The following is a 25,396-nucleotide window of genomic DNA, read 5'->3' as shown; positions in this document are numbered from 1 at the left end:
AGTGGTATTCGTAAAATCGTGCGTCACATGTACCCCTGTATCATACGGAAAATGTACGAGAGACCACTCCTATCAGCGGGTAGCTAGCAAGACCTGCCAAAAACTACATTAAGTGAGAAAGAACAGAATTACCCAAGTTTTGTTCTCGACTACTGCACATACACATATCAACCACGACACTCCCGCTGATAAACTTCTCTTTTCTCCCCGTGATAAATGAACGAAAACGAGACGGAACTAAAGGAGCCAACATAAGGCATCAAAGCATTTGTCCGCTTTCTTCGGCTCTTCTTTTATACATTTCTCCATTCAGCCGGTGCCAATTTTACACTGGCGCATCGGAGTGCTAAGGCGATCATTTCGTCGTTAATCATACAAACCCAACCAGAACATTGCAAAGCGATAGTTTTGCTGTCTGTTTTGAAGCTTTCCTCGGAAGCATGGTGTTTGGCAAAGTAGATATTTACATAGGCCATTGGAGAACGCGTCTTTCATCATCCTTGGCATTAGGGTTACCATTCCTGCTATCTCTATTATTATGTGTGAAACCATTAGAACGTGTGCTAGTAGTCCCAATGTACCGGAAGATAGTCCGCCGCTTCAGGCTTCATTTCTATGTATGTCTAATTTTACCACTGTGCTGCAAATGGTCTGCGTAATAGTGCTCCGAGCAACAAATGACAATGCACGTTTGTATCACCAACGTTGACGAAATGATATGATATTTATATTTTTCGTCCCTTTGATCAGCTATATTATTTTTCTTCTGAGAATTTTATCTTAATTAGCTTCGCTTCATAGTATCTGTAGAACCATCGACTCAGTATTATGAATGTTGAATAAAAAACAAACATGCATTTCCACTACTGATATGACCAAACAAAATTGTTGATAAGTCACGTTATTCTATATCACATTTGCTGTAATAAAATTTGTACTTTTAACTGTAGCACTTACACTTGAAATAGCTTTCAATTCCGGAGACATAAATCCTAGTTTGTAAATGTGGTCAATCTCGTCATGTTAAAATTTTACTTGTCTTTGGTGTTAATGGAAACAATTTCCTCAGCAATGCTTCAAATAAACAGAAATGCGTAGAATATTAAGTATGTCAGACCGCGGTTTTATAAAGACTTGTGTGCAGGGCATCACCTCCATTGAAACCTTCTAAATATCAGAGGTCTTGGATTCAGCCCAACATGACATGCGTCGCGGGAACTACCGTTGACATCTGACATGTGAAATTTAACAGTACAGGTTAAGGTAAATGTAGGAGAAATGTCTTGCACTTACAACAGGGAAGCTCTAAGAAACGGATTCAATTCAGTAAATGAATGCAATGATGCAATGCTGAAACATATTAGGAGTGAACAAAATGTACTGCCTTCGCAATCGTATTGTATAAAAAAAGAGACAGAAACTTTTATACACCTATTTACATCTTTGGAATGGTATCGTACAAAAAAGTTAACATAAACGAAATGTTATACACATTCATATTATTTTTGGAATTATATCGTACAAAAAGTTATACATGCATAAATACATAGAACTACAAGACCAGGTGCTCTTATTTGACTGTGCCCCTCATTGGTCCTGAGGTCAAGATTACCAATTCCTCAGCTCGACAACCTAAAAGGATGTTTCGTTGTGGTAGTGATAAACAACTTGATACCATTAACAAAATCACAGCGATATTTTTTTTTAATAAAAGATATGAGTACATCGGCCGTGTGTAGGTCCCTGGTAAAATATTGATTATAGAAATATATGGACGTATATTTTCGATAAACAGTGCTTAGATAAACATACCGAGTAAAATGTTATCATCCAATCATTATAACACGATACTGCGCCTGCATGTTTAGTGGCGTAATAAACGAAAACAAATCAAGATATGACATAAATAGCTTATTACGGCAATTTCCGATTCTCTCCCCCCCCCCCCCCCCCCCCCCCCCCCAATTTTTATTTGTCACTTCAAGGAACTGAAAACAACTTAGTGACGTGTTTCATGTGAAATGGGTATGAATGAAATTAAAGTATCACATACTTGTGAAAGAACATTGTAACAATAATCGTGAAAAGAACATCTCATTTGATAGGGAAGGAGACTAATTGAAGTATATTGAGAAACAATAGTTATACACTTTTACAGTCAGTAGTTGTTTTTATCTCAGATTGGAAGCTTCCTGCTTATATCATATCAATGTAACCAAGACTCGAAAAAAACCCCATGTTCCCTTAAGTGAGGAAGAGATGATTCTGAATGTTTGCGGGGAGGAAAACCTACAAAACCTCGGTTGCCTGTACTTTGGGTTTGACACTGCCTTCGTCTTTAGTTTGGAAACCTTATGAAAGACATCATATAGCCAGGCGGAATTACAGATTTGTTAAAGAGCAGATTTTCTTGGATGCGATCAAGTATGCGATGTGATAAAAATGTGAAGCCAAACAAGAGTTTGGTTTAAAGGATTATCTATCATGTTGTCTTCTTTTAAGAAATTGCTGTAATGTAAGGATATCTTTATTGGTAAACAAAATTAACAACGTCACTGAGGGTAAAGTATATTTTTAAAAATTCAAACCTTACAAGAAAACAATTTCGTGAAAAGCTGGATATATATTCCTTCATTGTATAATTTATCAAAAGACAATTTTGTGAGGGAAACTACATAGAATTTATACACCAATTGCACAGACAAACTCTGATGTAATGTTAGGTACAACCTTTGTGTTATGTTAGGTACAATTACATAATACTTTTAATGTGACAAAATGAAGTTATCCAGCATAGGGTCACTTCATCACGATCGGTCATTAACATTCCAGGTCAAGGGAAAAGTTCAACTGTTATATCTATAACCGGGAGTTATAATTTGTTAGGCCATTGGTAAATTAAAGGTCATATAGTCAGATATCTTTGAATTTCTACATGTTTTGTATATTTGTGTATCCTAATAAATAACCACATTTTCAGAGTATGGTAACCGAAGAAATACACATTTCTAGTTTGGGATATGTCTACGTTTCACGACAATCTCGTGTTGTGCGAGGGGCGAGAAGCAGCAGAATGACACTGATCTAAACTGAGGTCATATCTGTATAAATATCATCTCGCAATTCTCGTATGGAGACTTGAACGGGATGCATTAATTATTAAAATACCTCTTCGATACTAACTTTTCCTCTTTTGTTTCCAGGTAATATGGAAGAAGGTAAACGAGAAGCACGCTCTGACTGTGGGTGAATTCGTGTTTGTAAAGGACCCTAGCTTCAGCGTCAAGCACATACCGTACCGGGACGAATGGAACCTAATGATCACCAATGTGCAGGTCAAACATGCCGGCAAGTACGAGTGTCAAGTCAGTACAAAGGAAAACATGCATCGATACATCACTCTGACAGTCTCAGGTAACTAAATTACATTACGTTATAATATAATCTCTGGTACAATAAAACAATGCATCAAAACTGTCTCCCATAGATTAACTGCCATACGTTACTACATTGTCTCGGTTAGATGAATTATCAAAGTGTCGTGTTTCTTGAAAATGTCAATCAACTAATGTATCCACAGTTAATTAGTTACTTTTGGGTATATAACTGCCTCTGGTAACTTATTGCATATTGGCTTAAATAACCAAACTAGCCGAGGTCACGGTCCTGACTCCAGTAACTCGACTGTCATGTTTAGTGATATTTATAATGCAGTAATGTTGTAACGTTGTTAGTATCTTTAATTTCGCAATCATTGATATAACTTATCAGGGACGTTTTTCCTCCTATCGAGTTTCGATTAAATACAATGTTATCTAATCGATCCAACTGTCTTTCATTTATTGCCCACATATGATGTGTCCGCGTAACATTAATAATAAATAAATACGATAAAAATGAAGTCTTGATTTATAATGTTTGCAACTCGATATAGTCATAAATAGGAATTTAGACATGATAGATATGTTTACTATACAGTATAGGTAGATATGCTTGTCTTTTGGAAATCTGCTACCCTTTACACGTGTATTATTGTGGCTTTTGCTTTTCACATTGCTTATTTCTCAGTATTGTTGTTTATATCGACTACTGTTGAAATGTTGTCCTACATTTACTAGCTTGCGATACTTCTATTTCACATGTACAAAAATCACAATATATGATAAAAATGTATATAATTGTCACTTATGTTGTCACGGGCAACATCATAAGATACATAGATGAATAGCATTTCATGTTAAAGCCTATATGTCCACTGTTGAATTTAAATAGTCTTCTGCCTCAATTCTGAGGTGACATTTTGATATCGTACACGAATGCTATAATATAACAATATATTGTATGATACTGTAGGAGGGTGTTCGTTTTTTTTTTCCCGATTAAATCGACGGTGTCTCTCTAGAAAGCTAGACAACAGTGTTGATATGGCCATAGTTGTTGCGAAGACTTGAAACCTATATGAAAGCAAAACATTTGAATAATAGGTTGATAATAAATTATTTCAGTTTCGTGTAATTTGTGACTAAAATCTTGTCTCTTGTTTTCTGGAATTATTGTGGTTGAATTTAGTAATACAGAAATTCCTACAGGGTAAATCTTTTAAACCCCTCTGTCCTAACAGGAACTTTTGATATAACCGACAGAACATGTTCATGTAACGTGTCAAAGTAAAGTGTACCATTATAACAACTATAAACGATTACTCTAACTTGTCAAAGTCTTTTCTTTTAATTTTCTTTTATGATGGTAACATAATCAATACATATTTCTTGTTTTTAATACAAAATATCTCTCAAGGAATTCCTCTTATGCTTTTCTTGTTTTGATACCGATTATTTGCAATCCCCGAATCCTGAGTTCGACCAACGAAACATTGAAGAAATGTTATTGTATAACAATATGCTTTAAATGGAAGAAATTGGTTATAAATATCACTGAAGACACTATATCTAAATATGGATATTTACTTAAAAACTGCTCTATATAGCATTTATTTATATCTTATGTCGACTGCTCAATTTCGCGGACAATGGGAATGATAAGACAGGGCTTCGGACTTTGTTATCAGTGTACATGTATCATAGTGTTTGGACACCTTATTGGCCCTGCTATCGGATGTTTATCGGTATGTAAAGATAAAAACAACATTATCTAACTTGGCTGTGTATGGTTACCTCTCCGGGGACATTATATTTATAAGCAAAACATTTCGAAGAGACAGGCTAAATGTGAAACCTGAGTGGCAAAGTCTATATTGCCAATCCCGACCCTATTCAAATTGAAGTGACGATACCATATTCCCACGAGCTCGACCTCGTAAGGAATATAACTCGGAATCTCAGACAACGTTTAAAGAAATTGCCGAAATGTCCTTGAAACTACTAGATATAGCATGAGATAACTGCTTCTACAGTGGAAGGCATATCATGGGAAGAGGCCTTAAGTCCTTTTCTGACCTGAGCTGCTTTTGAAAATCTCTATTAAAATATCCAGACATTATAATTGATCGATAAGACAACATTCAATTATTCTGGTAACAGAAACAACTAACTAATAACTGAATGATTGAAGCATGGTACTGTAGACTAACTAACATAAACAATGTACATTTTGTGTTATGTTCAGCCATATGTTACAATCTAATTTTGCCAAAAAGAAAAAGTGTTGTTGTGTTGTATATCCCCCCAACCACCACCACACAAACAGAAAAAAATGATAAAAACAAAGTAAGCCATATTTCTGTCACTGAAGACAGGAATACAGATTTTCTGTTGACGATATTATGTGTACAGATGTTATGAAGTTACAATGTAGGTGTATATGTTTTTGGCACTGGAAGCAAAATATTGGTAGGGGACGATGAACCTTCTCTGTAACCACTTTGATGTGCCTTGTTGTACCGACATTGATTTGAATGGCCGCCATCACTGCAGTTCACGGGCAGTAGCAACTAATTACATATGTTCAACACGGTGTATGTCTGTACGGTGTTTGGTGAATGACACGAGTTACAAGTGATGTTGTCGAGATAAGATCCCCCATAACAAGGTACTTAATGTCGGCTTTGACGTTCGTCATATCCTCTTGGGTAACATGCGATAGCACAACCACAGCGGAAATATTGCTGGAGTACATATCTTGGTAATTAACAACCACCATATACACCTGGATTTCTTGAGATAGAGTCTGTGCAATATTCGGGCTCCTCATTAAAAAAAAATATCAGCACCTGCAATTAGCATAAGGAATAACTGCCCCGTATACAAAATCAACAACAAAAAGACGTGCACGTGCAAAACACAGAATGTAACATGCATATGTCTTTATAATGTATTATATGTATTCATTTACAGATAAGAGGACGCGAATAAGGAGTAAGTTTAAACAGTTTACGCTTATTATTAACCGTTTCCACGACCCTAATATCTTCTTTTTTACCGACGTGAACGGGTCAGAACTAACATAACCATCTCTGATAATAATTGTTTGTTATAACCAACACGTGATTCCATAATTAACAAAATATATGTTTGCAATATCACCTCTTTGCTTTCGGGTCAATAAACATTTACAAACCAATTGCATCTGTGACCTTTCTTTGACGGACCAATATCATTGGCTTATACCATTACACTAGCTTGATAATAACCTTGATTGCCCGTTCCACCACCAACAGCTAAGTATTGTTTGTTAAAAGACTGTGGTTTTCTGTAATTGATAAATAACTACAGCTTAAACTAACAAAATAACTGATGTTTTCTCCCTTAATAACCTAATCCATAACCTGACCAACCCACTTACATATTACCATTCTTTTTTACATGCTTTGTCATTACTTTGCCTATATCGGCCACTTAACAAAAGGTCTTAAGAGACTTTTTCCAACTGCATTCTAGAATAGCGTTTTCTTATAATAGGGAACAATCAACCAATTGAAAAAAATAGATTTTTGAAATATCCCCTGTGTAAAGAAAGTTGAGCCAGGAATAAAATGTCTGGCAGCCACTGATTGGCCAGTATGTTATGAAGTAACAAAATAGATATGTGGCCTGATAGGTAACTGTCCATAAAAAACGTTGATACAAATTTCGTAAACTCGATTAATTTTTTCCCAAAAGTTCAGGTCATAATAATTAACAGGTAAACATTTCAAATTGTTGAGAATTTTACTGCGAAATTCACCCATTTTCAAAAGGCTACCCAGGAAAAAAATTGAGCTGAAGGACCCAACTTTTTTTTATTACGTGTTATATGTGACCCTAAACTTTTGTTATAAACCATAATTGCCATATTGAATTCAAGAATTTGAATGATATACTCCAAAACGTTAACACTAAAGTCTATGGAAAAACAATTGGTTGGCTGGTCCCTAATAACTAGTAACTGTAAAATCCGAATCCAGATTGGTTTTAGACGTTCCTGTTCGCCTGGTATTTTACCTGTGTCATTTACATTACCATGCGCATCATGATGCAAACGAATCAAGCCGAAAATCACCAACAGTATATAATTGTATATATTCATTAAATGAATATTGAATGTACCAGATGATAGCATATGTCATAACCACCAAACAACCAGATCTTTGGCTATATATAGATTTTGTATAACACTGTCAGACAACAATGCAACATGTATGAATATTAAAATATTACCACAAAAATACATTACACCATTGCTATCGTTAGTAGTCACTCCGAATACTTACTAAAAACCATCAACAATAATCAATTATCGTATCACAAACCATCAACAATCATCAATTATCGTAACACAATCATATATAATGAAAAACATTAACCAAATATAAAAGATCATACAAAATCAAGATTTTGGCATTATCACACAAAAAGATAATTAAGCAAATTACACGTAGATAAAAAAGAGATATTTTTTATGATCGTGGACCAAACCTCCGACACTACCAGTGAAAATATAACCTCCATGAAACAATAAGAATACGCTATGGTACATTATATTAATCCTAATAAAACTTGCAGTCAGTATTATATATCCACAGGGTTCCTGTTAATAATTCGGGTATTCACTTATCTACTGTAGGAAGTAAATAACGAACAATCCGATTAGTTGCACTACTATCGACCATCAATGTAGAAACCCAACATGTTCATATGGTTGATATTTGTTTCGATTTATATGGAACTGGAAAATACAGTTTATGTTTCATTAAAATACCAACACTGCGTTTGGATGTTATCTATATTGTATTTATTCCCGTACCGATGTGATATATGCTCCCCTCTGTCATATGTTTTCGATATAAGCATTGCTGTTTTGCGTGTGATGTGACAGTTTGACGTGTGTTGGAACTGTTTGGCGTGGATCTGTGTCTAATTTATATTCACATAACCCTCTTCACTCTAGATTTAACTTAACTATCACACTATCTCGTTTGTTTAGATTAAGAGTGTATATCATCATGGTAATCAAGGAATATGCTTTTGGCGCCGTGAACAAGTGTTATTTATGTGTTGATCACACACCACGCCGTCAAAACTGTTACATACAAACTGACATCACGTCATCAACAATCTTTCGGGATAGAAGGGTTCCAGGTCGAGAAGCCATGTCTGACTATACGTCGTATGGCGACTAGATTTAAGGACGTAACACTACAATGCCGAGTTCTGTGCAATGTCAATGGCCGGAACCAATCAGAAAGCCACATACTGCGTACAAACACTGGACAATTAATTATATACTTGTAAACGTACATTCAAAAAAGGCCAGTGGAAATCTAAGTCGCATGCATTAATATAGTGCTCTCGAACAGGAGAACATTGAAGAAGACAATGGGATAAGAAGGGGAATCAACAGACATGGAATACGTCTAACTTCGTCTAACATCCTACCAGGAAAAGGACTCTTTTTAAATCATGACCCAGCTATTAAGAAAAACAGACGGAATACAAAGGGGCTAAATGTGTGATCTGAATGTAATAAACAAACATTATACCCTTAACCCGATATCTATGGTTTGATTTATTTGAATATCTGCTACATATTGGACCCCGCTTGCCATGGTTCTTATGAACCCTTGCCTTCTCGATATGCTCTTTTATAGATGTTGTTCTAGTGCTATGTGATTTCAGAAGAATCTGACATTTATGTAATACTTCATGGAAGATAAATAACCCCGCAATACCAAAAATAGTCGATATAATCCAGGCATAGACACATCACTTGGAGGAAACCTTGATAAAAAACACTTTAAAGACCATGATCCTATAAAAGTCAGTCGTATGTTTCGTGGATAATAATAGTCGCTGTGGACGTTGGTGTGAAAGCGAGGAGACGCATTACCTGTGACATGTGTCTAGGGACAGGGCGATGAACGGACGTTATCACGTCCATAACATTGACTGCTTTAGCATCCCTCGGTCGGGCAGCACTTTGACATCTACATTGTAGCTAGGCGTAGGGCCTGTATCACGGCCATAACATTGTCTGTAATTCTGTTCTTATCAGTCCTTAGTCTGTCATTACGCCATTTACACTTCGTTGACCAAGCGCCCACTTATTGCGCAGAGCGGCATATGTTACCAAAGTGTTTTTATAGACGCCATTCACATGTATAGCAAGAGCGACCTTTTAAACAAAAGAAGTAGTTTGATGTGATCAATTGTCATCATTCGTCTATACCATTGCGGTTGTAAATGATGTCTTTCCTGCTTGTTTTGTGTATCTATTGATGATGTCTTTTCTTATCGAATCCGAGTTCCTGTTTCGCAGTTCTGTATTGACTTGTGACGTACCTCTTCCATTATCGTGTTAATTTGAAAGTCATGTTCAATGGCCTTCAACAGTCTTCATTTCAACTTGACAGGGGGGATTGTTCTTTTTTACCAGATGAGATTATGCAGGCGTTACTTAATGCATCAGTGGATGAAGAGCCTTCTTTATCTTAACATCTATACCGAATCTATATTAAATGTAACTTGATTGTAATTCAGTTATTATCTAATTATTTGAAGTATTCTTGATTAGCTTATGTATAATATGTATATATATATTGATATATATACTCTCAAATTGATTGCGATAAATTTTCAGTATCTTTGCTTGCTGTCAAAACCCACATGGTCTTGATATATTGCATCCCTACACTGTGTCCTAATTATGACACATTTATTTGACCTACTTGTTATGTTTAGCGTTCATTAATATAAGAAGAGAGGCCAACGTTATCTTCTAATTGACAAATTAGCTCTGACAGTGTACATCATTTCACAAAGGGAAAGTAATCAATTCGTTCCTCCAGGTTGGAAGCCCACAAATTCATAACGTTTACGTATATGTTGTTTTATAAGGGATGCAAACATGAACGCTAGCATAGAGTGCTACACAACATCAAAGATCTTCCCAAAACATACACGGCAGGGAAGAAGACCTGTATCAGTGTGGTGGTAAAGAACATCAAATAAAATAGGGAGCAATAAAAAATACATAAAAAATACAAATTCCATAACAGATAAAAATATAAAACAAAAACTATTATATTATCAGAATCAGAATAGCAAACATATCATGAATTGTAAACGACATGTTGGTAGATATGTAGAAAATCTAGAATGATAGTCATCTTTAACCACGGTAGTGGATGCTAGCTAAGTATATCTATCTGAGAGCCTCGTTAGAATGAATTTATTGCTTTCAATATGCATTTCATTGTTCAGCTTGTTACGAAGTTTTACCTAACTGTGTTATGCCACTATGAGAAACGTTTTTGTATGTTTCAGATGAGCCGAGCAAAAATTATCCAGGTGAGTGTAAGATATATAATGTACATGTATGTGATGTATGGATACGTCGATAAGAGATTATTTAACCGTGTTGCTTGCCGTTCCCTGTTTGCCTGACCCACATTCAGACCGTTAATTAGGAACATTACTACATACCTTCTTTCACTTTCACCGCTTCAATATACTCCAACAAACGTTCCGGATCCTCGTCTTTCTCGTGCGTCGAGTACTCTCAGTTTAGTCTTGTGTGTTGATAGTATGAGTTTTATTTTAGTTCACCTAAAATATTCAATATACCATACATATATATATATGTTTCACTGATATTAAACTGATGAGATAGAAAGTGTCATTGAGCAACCGGTTTATTCATGTTGTGATTTCTATCAAACACGTCAATGTCATCAAATTGTGTTCTGGTACTGCAAGGTTATATGAACAATACATATCTAAACGGCAGTACCACCAATTAGACCATCAATAGTACCTAACCATTTTAGGATTATTTTGGAGATAAATGAGCATATCTAAATAATAGCGTGTTGACAAAAAATATATTATTGTAGGACAATAAATTACCAACTCAATACACTAGTTTTTGGTTTTGTAAATAATTTTAGATGAATAGCAGAAGAGCAGTTACTTCATTTTCAATAAGATATATTAACGGTGTTTAGTTCTGACTTTTATTATGTAATTCTGATTCATCGCTCTATGGTACATTAACGCTTGTTTTAAATATACATATATATTTTCTGATCAAATTTAATAATGATCTCGATAATGCAAAATAGGAACTGCATTTACAACAAGTATTTAGCAATGCGTTTGGATAGTAATAATGCATTATTTGGGAAGTTGTATACTGTGACAAATACTAAGATAGTTATAAATGTTCATGTATAACTCATTTACAATAAAGGCATACGTTCAGTATGCCTGTGATTTGTTTGCAATGATGAATGCTAATTATTATATAACAATGATGATTTCGATTAAGTGTTAATACCGATAACTAATTACAGTGATTATATCAGAATACATGTAGAACAATGCCACATTTTGTATAAAAGTACTTAATGTATTGTATGAATCATGGAGTCCAACAATTGACTATAAATTGTAATGATTTTTTTTAGTAGCGAATTGTATCGAATGACGAGAGTAGGCGCCTCCTGCTATTTGTTAAGAATAGTTTAGAATGTTTTACTTGTTTTTAAAATGATTTGTAACTGGTATTTCTAACCACGTCCCTGGGATATTGTTGCTATTTGTCATAACTACATGCCATATGCGTACCAATTGAGTCGGGGTTTTTTTCGCGGAATACAGAGAACATAATTATAGCTTATGAAAAAAAATGTTCAATTTCTTTTCAAATCTTTCTTAAACGGTCAAAGTTTAACAGTAAAATGTAAAAACCAACTGCGATTCCAAAACTACGAAACAGTCACCGTTTAATTCTGGAATCGGTAGGCTTTAATTAAAATCCGCATTATAATATCTCTGGAAAACAACCAAATTACATGGCCATGTATTCTGAGCAGCTGTTTAAAACACATTAACGAATTGTTCGATTGATTGATTGATTGATTGATTGATTGAAAACAACATAGATAACATAGATAAACACAATATATTATCGGGAGAAACTGTATTTAAGTATGCGTTTCCGGTGACAAATGTAGCTGGTAACATATATGCTAAACTTAAGTATTTATCATATATCATTGGTTGTTAAATCAGATGTTACTTCAAGGTCATACACATATTTTCGATGCCATGCATTTATGAGTGCGTGGGTGCGTGCGTGCGTATGTGCGTTCTTCCAAAGTACAGGTAATAGCGCGAGTACTAGATATATCACAGATAAGATATTATAATAAAAAAAACCTGCATGATGATATCAAAGGATATAAAACGTTTTATTCATAAACTTATGAACGCGACATCGTATTTACGTTTATACTTACACGATTACATTATAATTGTAATATAAAATGTTAGGTTTGGTTAGTTTTGTCTGACCTGTGTTAATATGAAATAGTCAAATGTCATATCGCATTGGCAGGTCGGTGGAAGGTTCATTTGTTTTTTTATTTTATCATTAATGGAAGGTTATCGGAGGTAGGTTTATTTGTTTTTATTTTGTTATTTATTGGATGGCTATCTTTGTAGGTTGGTGGTAGGTTTATATTATTTGATTTGGTAAGCTGGGGATAGGTTTTAAATTCTTTATTTTGTTATATCGGACTGTTACCGTTGGAGTATATCGATGTTGTATTAGCACCGCCGCATGCTTTACTAACGCCTTCCTTGATTAACAATGGTTTGTATCCCCAGAGGTCCACATATCCGGACCGAAGTACGTCGAGCGGGGACACCCAATCCGCCTGACATGTAACGCCACCGGTTCCATTAGGCCTCCAGAGCTGATCGACTGGTTCCAGGAGGGACGAAAGATTAAATCAAACTCCATTGGAGGAATCTCCATTTCAAAGTATATGCGTCAAGAAACAAACACTCTTTACAGCGAACTTGTCATCAGACACAGCGACCAGGTGGATTCTGGGACGTACATCTGTCGAAGCTCGGATGATAAGATTACGAGCCATGACTTACTCGTGTTAAATGGTAGGTCACACGAGGGACCTTCGGATGTACTTAATGGTAGGTTACGTTGAGAACTCGATTGTTGATCTTCTCACCGTGACTTTACACACGTGTTACTAAATTGTACGAGTTGCACACTAAGGACATACGGAAGTATTTATGATAATAGTTTACACTTTTATGCTAATAGTTGACACCTTGGTTAGTCTAAATCGATATATTTGACGAAACAATGTAACTGATCAAATGGCATACAATATTGTAAAGTGAATGAAGTATATTGGTCACCATTGCACATTATTTTTAAAATAAATCTGATGGACCATGCTATATCTAACAGGTAGATTAAATCAAAAGGTTTTTCGTCATCGCAACAGCTATGTAACGCTTTCTTGGTTATACTTAATACCAATATAAGTTTATATAGGAAACGGGATATATAGCTTGATAGAACGTTAATGGAAGTGAAAGGCCGCGTATAAACAGATAAGTGTTTTGGCTTTGTCATGTTTGTATCTGTGTAATAAATTTAACAAATTGGCTTTCTCACCTCAGACCTCAAACACCTTTTTCTACTAAACTGACAATTGTGACGAGGCCGCTAATACAGTCACCCCGTGTTTGTACATTATACATTATTTACATACGTTGGATTTCATGTTTATTTAATGTAAATTCACATTTGCATGCGACACGCTTTATTTTATTTCGACACTGACCAGATACAGCCCTTAGTATTGTGTGTTGATGTCGGTAACTTATAATCTGTGTGTACAGCAAAGAATTAAATAAAATTAAAAAAACTAAAAAATATAATTTCATTTGTTTGGAGTTAAGTTGAAGAAACTATAATGAGTAACACATCAGCAAGGTAAATTTTGTACATTGCAAAAATTGTGATTGTGAAAGATTTCGGAATTTCAGTTATTTCTGAAGTTCAGTTCTTTTTACTAATGTCTTACAATATTTGTTACAGCAGAATCGACACTCGGAAAACGAGGTGAGTACATTAAAAGGCTTACATTGTATCGTGTATATGAAATACGCTTTTCAGTTTGGCATTGCTTACTTTTACCTGTAAATGATGTTCATTACGTCTTAGTCAACATATTTTCGTTGGAATCAAATATGTCTGTGAACTTATCTTTCATGAAGCTATTGGTAGCTACCATGTATATGATCAACCAACAATCTCCTTTAAACAGATCTGTAAATAATCTCATAATGTTATCAGATATAATAAAACGGTTTAGATGCACTTTAGATAGAGGAGAAATTTGCTCCAGCTTTATCTACATAACGATGCAGAACTGTTTTCATATGCTAGGCATGTGAAGTACAATTGATACAATTGGCAAAGACATAATATAAATACTGGTATGCAAATTATAAAACAGAAATATCGACATCATTTTTGTATACACAATTTCATCTTACCTTTCACAAGCAGAGAAAAACATTTTAAAATGAAAGTGATTGGTACATACGATTTTATTATTATATGAACAACGGGGATTGTTGCTTATGTTCTTATGAATTTAAGAAGTTAAAGTTAGTGGAATAAACAATTATTAATTATGTTCATGCCTTAAGCCATAAGTTATATGCAAATGCTATATTGAATTATTTGGACGACGTTATGAACTCAATATCAGATAAGCACAAGAAGAAGATCATTTATCGAAAACCGAACATTTAACAGTTCCAAGATATTGATTTCTTGCAGTTTTCAAAAATAGATTTTAATAAGCTCAGAATTCAAAGAATTTAATTTTATTAAAAAGTTAAGACAAAAATAGTGCTACGTCATAAACTCGGTACGAAAGTTGTGAACCTTACATATATAAAAGTGTCGGTATGTCTATGCAGCTGTTACGTAATCTGCACGTGGGTGTCCTTTGGGGAATCAGGCCACGTGTATGCGGAATTTATAGTTTCTGATTCTGATCATTTCATCCGCCCCGGGTATCAGAATCTGCGAGTAAATTTGATAATAAACTAAACGAAATAATGACGAGAATTATACCTTCGAACATATCGGATCGATATTTCAGAGAACGGTCTTATTTTCAGTTACATCAAATAGGCTTTAAATGACAACTGGGACTTTTAAATAGCATATAGGGAACTATGTGTTTGGAAGAGTGACATATAAGAGGGTAAATAATTAGCAGTCATGACAATACTAGGAATAATGAGGTAATTTTTATTTGAGTTATTACCTTAGCCTGTTATAATGTCTGGTTGTTGTCTAAAATCCCCCGAACGATGCGAAGAATTTATTTTTATAGCTTAATAAAGACCAAAATTTATTTCGTCAATGAAGGTACTGGATAAATCTGTAAACTGAGTTAATATTAAATATCATTATCAGGTCAAAAAATCAAACCAACACTTCAAAATATTGGGCGAAACAAAGACGTTAGCGTGCGTACATTTATTTTAAAGAATAAGATTATAACATAGTTATAGAGCATTGATTATTCTGTCCAGTTTGAAAAGCATCAGGAACGTAAGGATCGCCAGACGTGAGCACAATCTGACTAAGTCATGAGTGCTGCACTTGTGATAAATAATATCGCAACGCACCTCAATGACTTCTAATAATTATATATAATGGCATATGCAGATTTTAACATATTTCAAATTAACCGTAAAACGGAAATTATTCTTAACATTGCGAAATTCATTTTGCAATAATTGCAATCGTTGAGTCGGGAAAACATGGTCAAATCGGACATATAATTTGCATCAGTTTTCATGCCTTATGATTTCGACCTTTCGAGATGCAGTATTACATGTTGGCCCCGTCGGAAGCAATTTTGCAGTTTAATGATATTTAATGCAAACGTTAACGATAAACAGATGTTATTTATGTTTGCTAGAAAACAGTTGCTTTAATTTTTCTTCTAGAATCTAATATAGATCCGGATAATTTACCTATTAATGAGGATCCATCAAAAACAGGGAATCATCAGAGTCGGAATCGACCTTCCCATGGGCTGTTCTTCTGTGTCCTTCTCATTCCCTTCGTGCTCATATGAGTCTCTCCCGGTGCTGGTGAGTATAGAACACAATACATAATGTATCATCCTACCTTATTGTTATAATAAAAGTATATATATATATATATATATATAATGTCCCTAATAACCTCTACTAGAAGAACGCCATTATGTTATGATAACCTATTGATTGAGAAATAAATATCATAATACATGCGTTCTCATTTATAGCCAACAAATTAACAGGTTATAACGTTCATTTTAAAATTATGTAATAATCCATTGATTTTAGAAAACTACTGTAACAATACCAAACAAACATATTAAGATTTTGCACGGTTTCTTGCATTGTATGTCTTCATTTCATTGTCCATTACATTATATTATGCATCCATTAATGAATAATTATGTGTCTTTGTTTCCATGACAGTAACGGTAGGGACCAATCATCGTGGTTCCCACTTCATGTCTTATATAGAACCTATTTTTGTACGTATGTGAGAGGAACAAACACTTGCCTTGACGACTGCTCTGCCACGTGTGGACGAAGCCTTGCTTTATCATACTCCAACATGGAAGGAGATTAATAAAGGTACACCGTGTATCGTAAGAAATCTATTGGTGGTGAAACATATGCCATACGTAGGATAAGCGTTTAAGTGGGCTATTTTGTCTTAACAACTGAATGCGTTTCGTTGACTTCATTTTGTAGTTTCCTATCAAAAGGCCAAAATGTCAAATGTTGTCACCGAAACCAAAATATTTTTTCTTCAGATTTTGTTATGTAATACATACGATCTTGGAGGAATTAGCTGCTTTTTAGCGACATGAAATAAGCATATATTATATACAACATATGCATCGAAATATTAAAGATTTCTATATATGTACACACGAAAACAATGTAAAGAATGATGTGGTGAACAAATACTGCCGTTTGTTTTCATATATCGAAACAATAATTGAATAAGTGGTATATTGTTATTCTTGGTGCTGCACAAAATAGCATAATTATTTTTTTTATTTCATTGAGTTGTTTAAAACTGGATCTTTCACGACAATCTAGTTTCAGTCGTGGTAGTTGCAGGATAAAGTGCGATAAAAGATTAAAAATGTTGTCATCTATTACCATTCAAATTAACATACATATACATGTATATCAGTTGTTTATTCACTTGCAGCAAGGCGAATATTCTGTTTACAGAAACGTTTTTATATATTTTCTACTTTGTTATCAATAATGTTTATGTTACAGGCAGGCAGGCACGCCCGGGGCCTTACAGGCGTCGAGACGACGAATTGTTGAAGTATTGGGACCAAACTACGCTCAATCTTATTTTTGTTTTGTTTAATTTCTACTTAATGACTATGGAGGAGAGGGATTCTACTTGCAGTACGGGTAACGCTAGTGGGATCTGTCTTATGTCTCCTTTGGACCCTCATGGCCAATTGTTATGACTTATTCAAGATGACGCTTTCATTAGTGGTACCATACAAACGCAAACGTGATAATTGTTTTACTTGTGTTCAGCTTTATTGTGGTCATGGGAAAAAGGAAAACAAACAAACCAATATACCTATTGAAACCACTTTTGAATGTTCAACTATATGTAGAGACAGTTTACTGTTACATGCATATAGATCACTATCGGGTTTCGAATGCATACAACTAGTATGCTAGGACCGATAGTATGCCGACATATTACGAGGATTCCAACCGCGTTTAGAGGCTAAGTAACCATAACATGATGACAGGAGCCGTTCGCAGGTGCGTAGTGCAAAGGATGCATGTGTAACATGTGGTACCCGTTACAGCGCATGACCTGTGAACATGCGTACAGGGGTCGGCCAGTGGTAAGGTCGCACGGCATGATATGGACACGTGTGGCCACATGATCACTCAGCTGGGAATTCATATTTCACTACATTCCGGAAGACTATACTACAAGGGGAGACGGATTGATATGTGTTTTCTAATGGATATATCGTAACGTGGGACAAAGTCAATACTTTCTATTGAAGGTTAGCGAATCGACAGAAAACAACACTGCTAGTATTTCCTTTGATCTTACAGAACATGTTACATAAACAATGTGAACATGATGTATATATTACCTACACATGCTTCTATTTGTTATGGATATAATGCCGGGCGGTTCTATTTGCTGCTGGAGTACTACAAAAAAAGAATATATAACACTCCGATAACGGAGCTACACCAGTGACACTCAACATGCTTGTGGTTAGTTCTCTTGAGGGCATTCCATACATTTCAATAGAAACATTATGTACTTATTTATAATGTTTTCATCGACATTTTCTCGTTGGTAAAAAAAAACTGTTGTACGTAGTTTAATTCCAAGGGATATTAACACAAATTGTTGAGTCCCCAATCCTCCGTCCCAACTCTAGTAAACATGTACCAATCAAGTGATGAATGCTATGCAAACAGTCTTCCATTGTTACGATGTAGACAACATTGCAATGATAATGTTTTTTTTTAAATAAATAAGATTAAAAAGAACGTGATTGTGTTTATTTAAAATAAAGTTGTTTTGTGTCTGTGTTCAGTGATTAACTTCTCCGACATAGACGGCATGTCCTTCAAATATTTAGCTTCATAGTTATTGTTATGACTCTAATTGAATATCAGCTTCAGGGAATTGTTTTGGAGACTTGATTTACCCGTCAGGACGAGTAGTCTAAAGGCAACATGACTTTTATGAGTATCAGACACGTATCAACACCCTTCAGCTGTTTTGTGGGTTCATGCGTTCATGTCATTTGGTAAAAAACCTGTCAGATGTAAGGTTTTATATAATATTTATGGCATTCATATAAACCTATTCCGTCACTTTTTCTCCTTTGACTTGATATCCGTTACACTTTGCTCTCTTGATTACAACCCATACTCTCTTGTAGATATCTTGATTCCTTAGCGTTTCTCTATTAATAATTTACAACGATATTCCCCTTTCATCAGGTTTTTGAGCATGTCAACCTTTTTCTTTGATATAATGGATATGTATCGACAAAATAGGTCATTTCGACTACAAATGATTCCCTGAAGAAGCGATGATGGTTCCCGTGTCTTCATTTTTGGGGACAATGGAGAGACCAAAATAAATCCTCTGCGCCAAATTGTAGCATTTGTGATATTAAATCTGTCCTTTTTATCTTAAATCGCTGTCTTCCTGTAGATGTGTTTGCTATGTTTTTTATACGCGTCTCCTCACATCCAACCTGTTGAACCTGTGAACCTGGCTGTTTCCGCCACAGTTTCTTGAGATGCTCTGGTCAATTTGTTATTTGATTAATTAAGTGTCCTTGATGTATCAATTTGCAGGTTTTCAGCTTGCGACTCTTATACATGACACGTATGATATGGTCTTTATAGACCACGGCTTCAAGGATGTTCCTCAGGTTTTCTTTTCAATTTAGGTCAGCGGAAATTCCTGGTGTTATTCTTTACAAATAAAGTAAGTTAATGGTTGACAGCAATCCTGGGATGCACGGGCCGTGCTTGATGTGGACCCGTCCTGCTGAAAAATGACCCTCCCGGGATACGTCCCTTCATCTATACCTCGAGAACTTTGTTGCCTGGAAAATGCAGGTTTCAGCTCGTGTTGAAATATTCTCTTTCTATAATAATCTGAATCCATCATGTTTCAAATTGGAACATTAGGTAATTAGGTGCATACCACCCAACACGTTTACTTTGCTCTTGACTTCACTATTAAGACCTAGGACATGCTTTTGGTTGTGATCCCCATACAATATAATCTTGGCAATTTGAAACATAACAAATATTCAGTTTACACATCACTAAGGATGTATGTATCCCATAATTGTTCTGACAGGTTTTTGAAATCTCTAGCAAAGTTGAATATATTGCAGCGCTGCTGTTTTGTGAAAAGGTGATATCGCGGTCTTTTTAAAGATTTTCATTCTTCTGTACAAGTAGCTGAGCTGTTTCGTGGCTAACATTATTTCTTGAATGTTTTAGTTCTTGACTCATTTTTTCTCTTTGATATCTGATTTTGTCAACTACATTCATAACCGTAAAAATTGTGCAACACAACATGTCGGTAATAAATGCATATAGTCAAAAGAGGCATTTTCAGCGCTCATGTGATCTTTGTATTTGCGTTTAACTGTGCTTCAAATGAGTGATGGCTAGTTATATATGTCATAAGAACAATTAAGTTGAATCGTCTCTAACAAAATCCTTACAGACGCAAACACATGGCAAACATCATATTGAAAAGATGATACACAATCCGTTTTTAATTTTAATTACTAAATGATAATCAATTGTTTCTATTATTTACTTGAAATATTACTTGAAGATCTTTGTTGCCGACGCGGCCCAGTTTGAAGACAGACATTGCTTTAAAAAACAAGTTTGTATTCCTAAACAGCCTCGTTGAGTTTTTTGCACATCCACTAAAGCATTCGAGCCACAGCATGTCACATACAAACTAACCTAATGTAATGATAGAATGGGTACATGTTTCAGAAATTCTCAAATAACGTACGAGACATGAACAATTAGATTGCCTCCAAAGTCGTCTGCCTGCAGTGACGTCCTTCGGATTTCGTCCTTGCCTGTTCCTGCCAGACTGACGTGTGACCAGACCCATCGCCCCGGGCCCCCTATTACAGCAGGCCGGCCTTGGTGATAATTGTCATCGAGAGTGAGCATTAACGGAATGTAAGCAAGCAAGTTAATGTGACACATATGAGGGCAGCAACTCGTGAGGACACTGGTAAACCTTGGCTGTGCCGCGGAATAATTGAATATTTGTACATTGCTGGAGGAGACAAAATTTCGTCTGGTGTTAATATCTCCGATAAAAGTTACGGTAATTTGTATCCGTAGGGCTTATCTTGTCAAAATAACGATATCACAGTTTCCGCCATCTCAGCAACTCCCTCTCCTCTTATGGAACACTTGTTCGTTACAGAGCCATCAAAGCCATTCCAAAGTTATTATTGTATTATTTTCACAAACAATGTCACGTCCAAAACATGTGTAACAATAAAGAAGTGTTACGCAGCCAGATGTATGACATCATCTATGGAATAACATCTAGAACAATGGCAAATAATGCAGTTTGCATATGGGAAACAGCAATTATGTTCTCGTACAATATTGCACAATAAAGATGTTGACATTGCCAATAACTTACTGGAACATCTCAAATCAAAAGTGATACATGTATTCAGATGCGTTATAGAAACACGTTTCCCATTGTTATGATGATTAAAGAGTACTTATTAATAGTAATCGTTTTCGTTTTTTATAATAGAGTGTACACTCTGGTATGATATCGACACGGATGTTCTTGAATATCATCGAACAGTGAAGTAAGTGGATATCACACCACAATATTATAGATGTTTCTGTAATAATAACGTATACTATCCTCTTTAACATGACTGATGCAATTTGTGAATAGACACTTATAAATATTAAGCCATGACAGAATATCGATGAAGTTACCATTCCTGCCATGTGAAATCATCATACATAACAGATGACCGACTGCAGATGTCACTCTAATTATGTATATAATTATCAGTTAGATACTGTTTTCCTGGTACAAATGTACATCGGCGTTCAATAGTTAGTCATTGACCACGTGGATCGTATACAGGAATATGAACACAATACCAGGGTAGTAAACTGTAGACATCTTATTATCGAGCTCTGTGTTATAGATATTGCCAACCAAAATCACATCACGTGATTTTCAAAATTGTATAGTGATTGTGTCATTAAAATGATCATTAGCCTACAGAGTGACGGCCGTGTTATAATTACCTCGGTTCTTACTTCACTGATGTAATATTACATACCGTTTGGCTAGATTAAGATGACAAGTGTCTTAGATCAACCAAAGAACATTTTATCATTTCTTAATATGCTTTATTATCTTTCTTCTTTTTGCATGGATCTCCTCGTAAACTGTTCAGTTGGTCATTATGTGTTATGGTTTAATTGACGCATTGATATTATTTTTTTGGAAGCTACCATAGATAAATGTTATGATTTTCATAAATGGATTTTCAATATCTGATATATTTTATGAATGCATTGGTACATTTACGACATAAGATTTCCCTGTAGCATATAAGACGCGTATTTAATGACATTTATACCACATATAAACTCCTATAATTGGTATATATATATTAGAATATTAACAGTGTACAAACTCACGTTAACTTTTGTGTTGTTCACTATTTGATATAGTTATGTCTTTAACAGTAAACCAAGATGTTTATCATCTAAACAGGAACTTAATGTCGTTCTGTTACATCTGGTCACGGAATCGCATACCGCACACTTCCGAGGAATCGATTTGAGACTAAAATTGATATACTGTACAATACAGTTAATGTATCAAAATGTCCAAATGTATAGCACAAAGTCACGGTCCTTACAGACAGAGGACCGTGAATTGGTTTATAGGTCAAAATGGAATACTTTAAACGACAAGTTCTTAAATAATAAGTTGATCTGCTACCAATCTTTAGTGACATATACAAATTTTAACGAGTTTAATATACTCCATAGTACATTAAGAGTCTACTCATAAGGAAATAATAAAAAAAAAATCTGAGGCATTTGAAATTCACATGCTATTAAACCTTAATAATACGAGATATGATATGAGTATTGTTTTGTATGTAATTACTTGTAATCACAAACAGTGATGTGTTAAACATTAATCTTATAACTTTATCATATCAATCTAGTTTGTTTAACTTGCAATTTCACAATCATTCCGCACGCATTTAAAACCTCAGCATTGGACATGGCGTCTTTCAAATGTAAGATGAATCAGATTAACACTTCTCAAGACATAGATGCAAACTATACCACGGCATCAACTTACAGGAAAAACAAGTCGAAGGTCATCTCGCGGAGGGGAATATATTACAATTTACCTGCAAAGGATGGAAACAGATGCATGAGAGCATCAATTCTCTAGCACACAGCATCCAACAAACAGAAAACACCAGCACAAGATCGTAATTCTAGCACCAAAAGTACTCGGATAATACGACCAGATGCACCATAAGGGAACGCGTGTTTGCTTTACAAAGCAGTATAATGAAGTTTTATTTGGTATTGGGGAGGGGAATCATGTATAGTAAAGTACATTATATATATATATTTATATGTACCTTATAACTATCCCTATACCTTCAAACTTAGTCGCAGTTACCTATGGACACAAGGAAGTTATTGTAGTCAAAATCTCACGAATAAACAATGACTTATTTCCATGGTTATCTTTATCCAAACTAAGAATAGGCTTTCCAAAAGACCGTACATTAGTAACAACAATTGAAAAAAAAGATAAATAGAATATATCATGGGTCTGTTCCGTGGACAGGGATATCTCAACCCGAGTGTAAGAGTTTGGCCAGTCAGCACGAGGCTTGCCGAGTGCTGGCCAGCCAAACTCTTACACGAGGGTTGAGATATCCTTGTTCACGGAACAGACCTATGATTGATTATTTTTCTCACATACTTGCAACCAAAAGTAAGTTTTAATGAAAGTTTTTCATCGCACCATCTCCAATGCTCCTTGGAATGTGCGTCAAAATTGATGACGTCATCATTTACGACTTGGTTACTCAACGTAAAATGATGACGTTACGTTATTGTTAGCAGCGTCATATAGCGCGTGCCAGCTGTCTTTACCTACCCCGTGTAAGATCGATTTATCTTTTCCCTAGTTACCGCAGGATTACCCTGTGAAGTATGGGAGAAAACAGCGTCTTTATAATGATGGCCTATAGGACCGGAAGTAGCGTACACCATGTTTAGGGGGTCACGTTAGAATTGGGGCATAATTGATTGTTTAGTCACTTTCAATTTAGAAGATAATATTAGAAGCTCATATTAAAGATATATAAACAACATTTCAATCGATCATAGTTATTCTTTGTCGGATATGTATCATCTTTAAACCATTTCTCCGAAACACTGATGTATATGCTGTATACTTCAGAAGTACATTAACTTAAATAAGAATCTCGATGAAAAAAAGTTGCATTTTTAATGTGATGACAATATAAAGGCGTCAGTCATTAGCCCAATGGTTCGTTGTCACTATCTTTATACATGATGAGTTTGGATGTAGCGAGGACGTAAACTTTTAAGAAACCTAATCCTTTGACATGAATAATGGTAATGGGCTTGCTACAATACGTCTTACAACACATCATGCGTGAAATAGATATATAAACTTGTTTTTACAAATAATATGAAAGACGGGAATGGAGGAAAGTATAAAATATATTCAGGAAGAAATCATGCCACCGATTAAATTGCTGTTTGACAACATATATACAGATATCATTAGAATCATTTCAAACAGAAGGATAACGTACGCTTGGGAACAGATCGTCTGTCGTGTTTGCCTGTATATACGGCTTTCAATTTTCGAAGCCAACACAAACGTTTTTAAGAATTATGCCATGAATTGACACAGATTAATAATCTGTAAATTCTATTGGTAGATCTATTCGGTTACAGCACAGTTAATATTCTACACACAAAAATCATTAAAAATAAAGAGGACGATGTAGGATTATGTCAGTCTGAGACCTCATTCAATGAAAAAAAAATTCACTCCCACCCACACTACCCATCTAACTACTTTTGAGGGACACATGGATATCTATGGAGCGGTAAGATTATTTAGTTGACGAGCATAAGGATTGAGAACAAATACTGATTTTGTTTTAATACAATTCAAAACAGCATGAGATATTAATATTTGTATATTCTTTACTTCAAATTATCTCCCTTGAAAAACAATCCTTCTTCATCTTATAATGACGAAACATTCCGGTAAATCTCCTTAAACAAGATAAACACAATTTTGAATTAATACATAATCAAATATTCCGTAAATTACCGATTGCTCGAACATATATTAAATAGTAATCCGTAATCTAGTGATACAGACTACATACGTGGGAATGTTGATG

At 35.0% G+C, this 25,396-nt stretch overlaps 1 protein-coding gene across 7 annotated transcripts in view; it reads left to right on the top strand.

The window, feature by feature from the left end:
- Positions 1-18,905, top strand: part of LOC117334412 (zwei Ig domain protein zig-8-like) — a 180,340-nt gene extending 161,435 nt beyond the window's left edge. For 2 of the 7 annotated variants that reach the window (XM_033894013.1, XM_033894014.1), the window contains 8 exons: positions 3,204-3,414; positions 6,354-6,374; positions 10,761-10,784; positions 13,107-13,433; positions 14,353-14,376; positions 16,290-16,436; positions 16,812-16,973; positions 17,637-18,905. In XM_033894013.1, coding sequence (XP_033749904.1) covers positions 3,204-3,414; positions 6,354-6,374; positions 10,761-10,784; positions 13,107-13,433; positions 14,353-14,376; positions 16,290-16,420 — 738 coding nt within the window. In that variant the 3' untranslated portion in view covers positions 16,421-16,436; positions 16,812-16,973; positions 17,637-18,905. The remainder of the gene's footprint in view (positions 1-3,203; positions 3,415-6,353; positions 6,375-10,760; positions 10,785-13,106; positions 13,434-14,352; positions 14,377-16,289; positions 16,437-16,811; positions 16,974-17,636) is intronic. The other 5 variants (XM_033894015.1, XM_033894018.1, XM_033894017.1 and 2 more) reach the window with 5 other exon arrangements.
- The last annotated feature ends 6,491 nt before the right edge of the window (positions 18,906-25,396 follow it).

The sequence above is a fragment of the Pecten maximus genome, chromosome 9 (assembly GCF_902652985.1).
Source record: "Pecten maximus chromosome 9, xPecMax1.1, whole genome shotgun sequence".
In the NCBI taxonomy this organism is placed as follows: Eukaryota; Metazoa; Mollusca; class Bivalvia; order Pectinida; family Pectinidae; genus Pecten; species Pecten maximus.
Note: the sequence above shows the minus strand (reverse complement) of the source record. Positions and strands in the feature narration are given on the sequence as shown.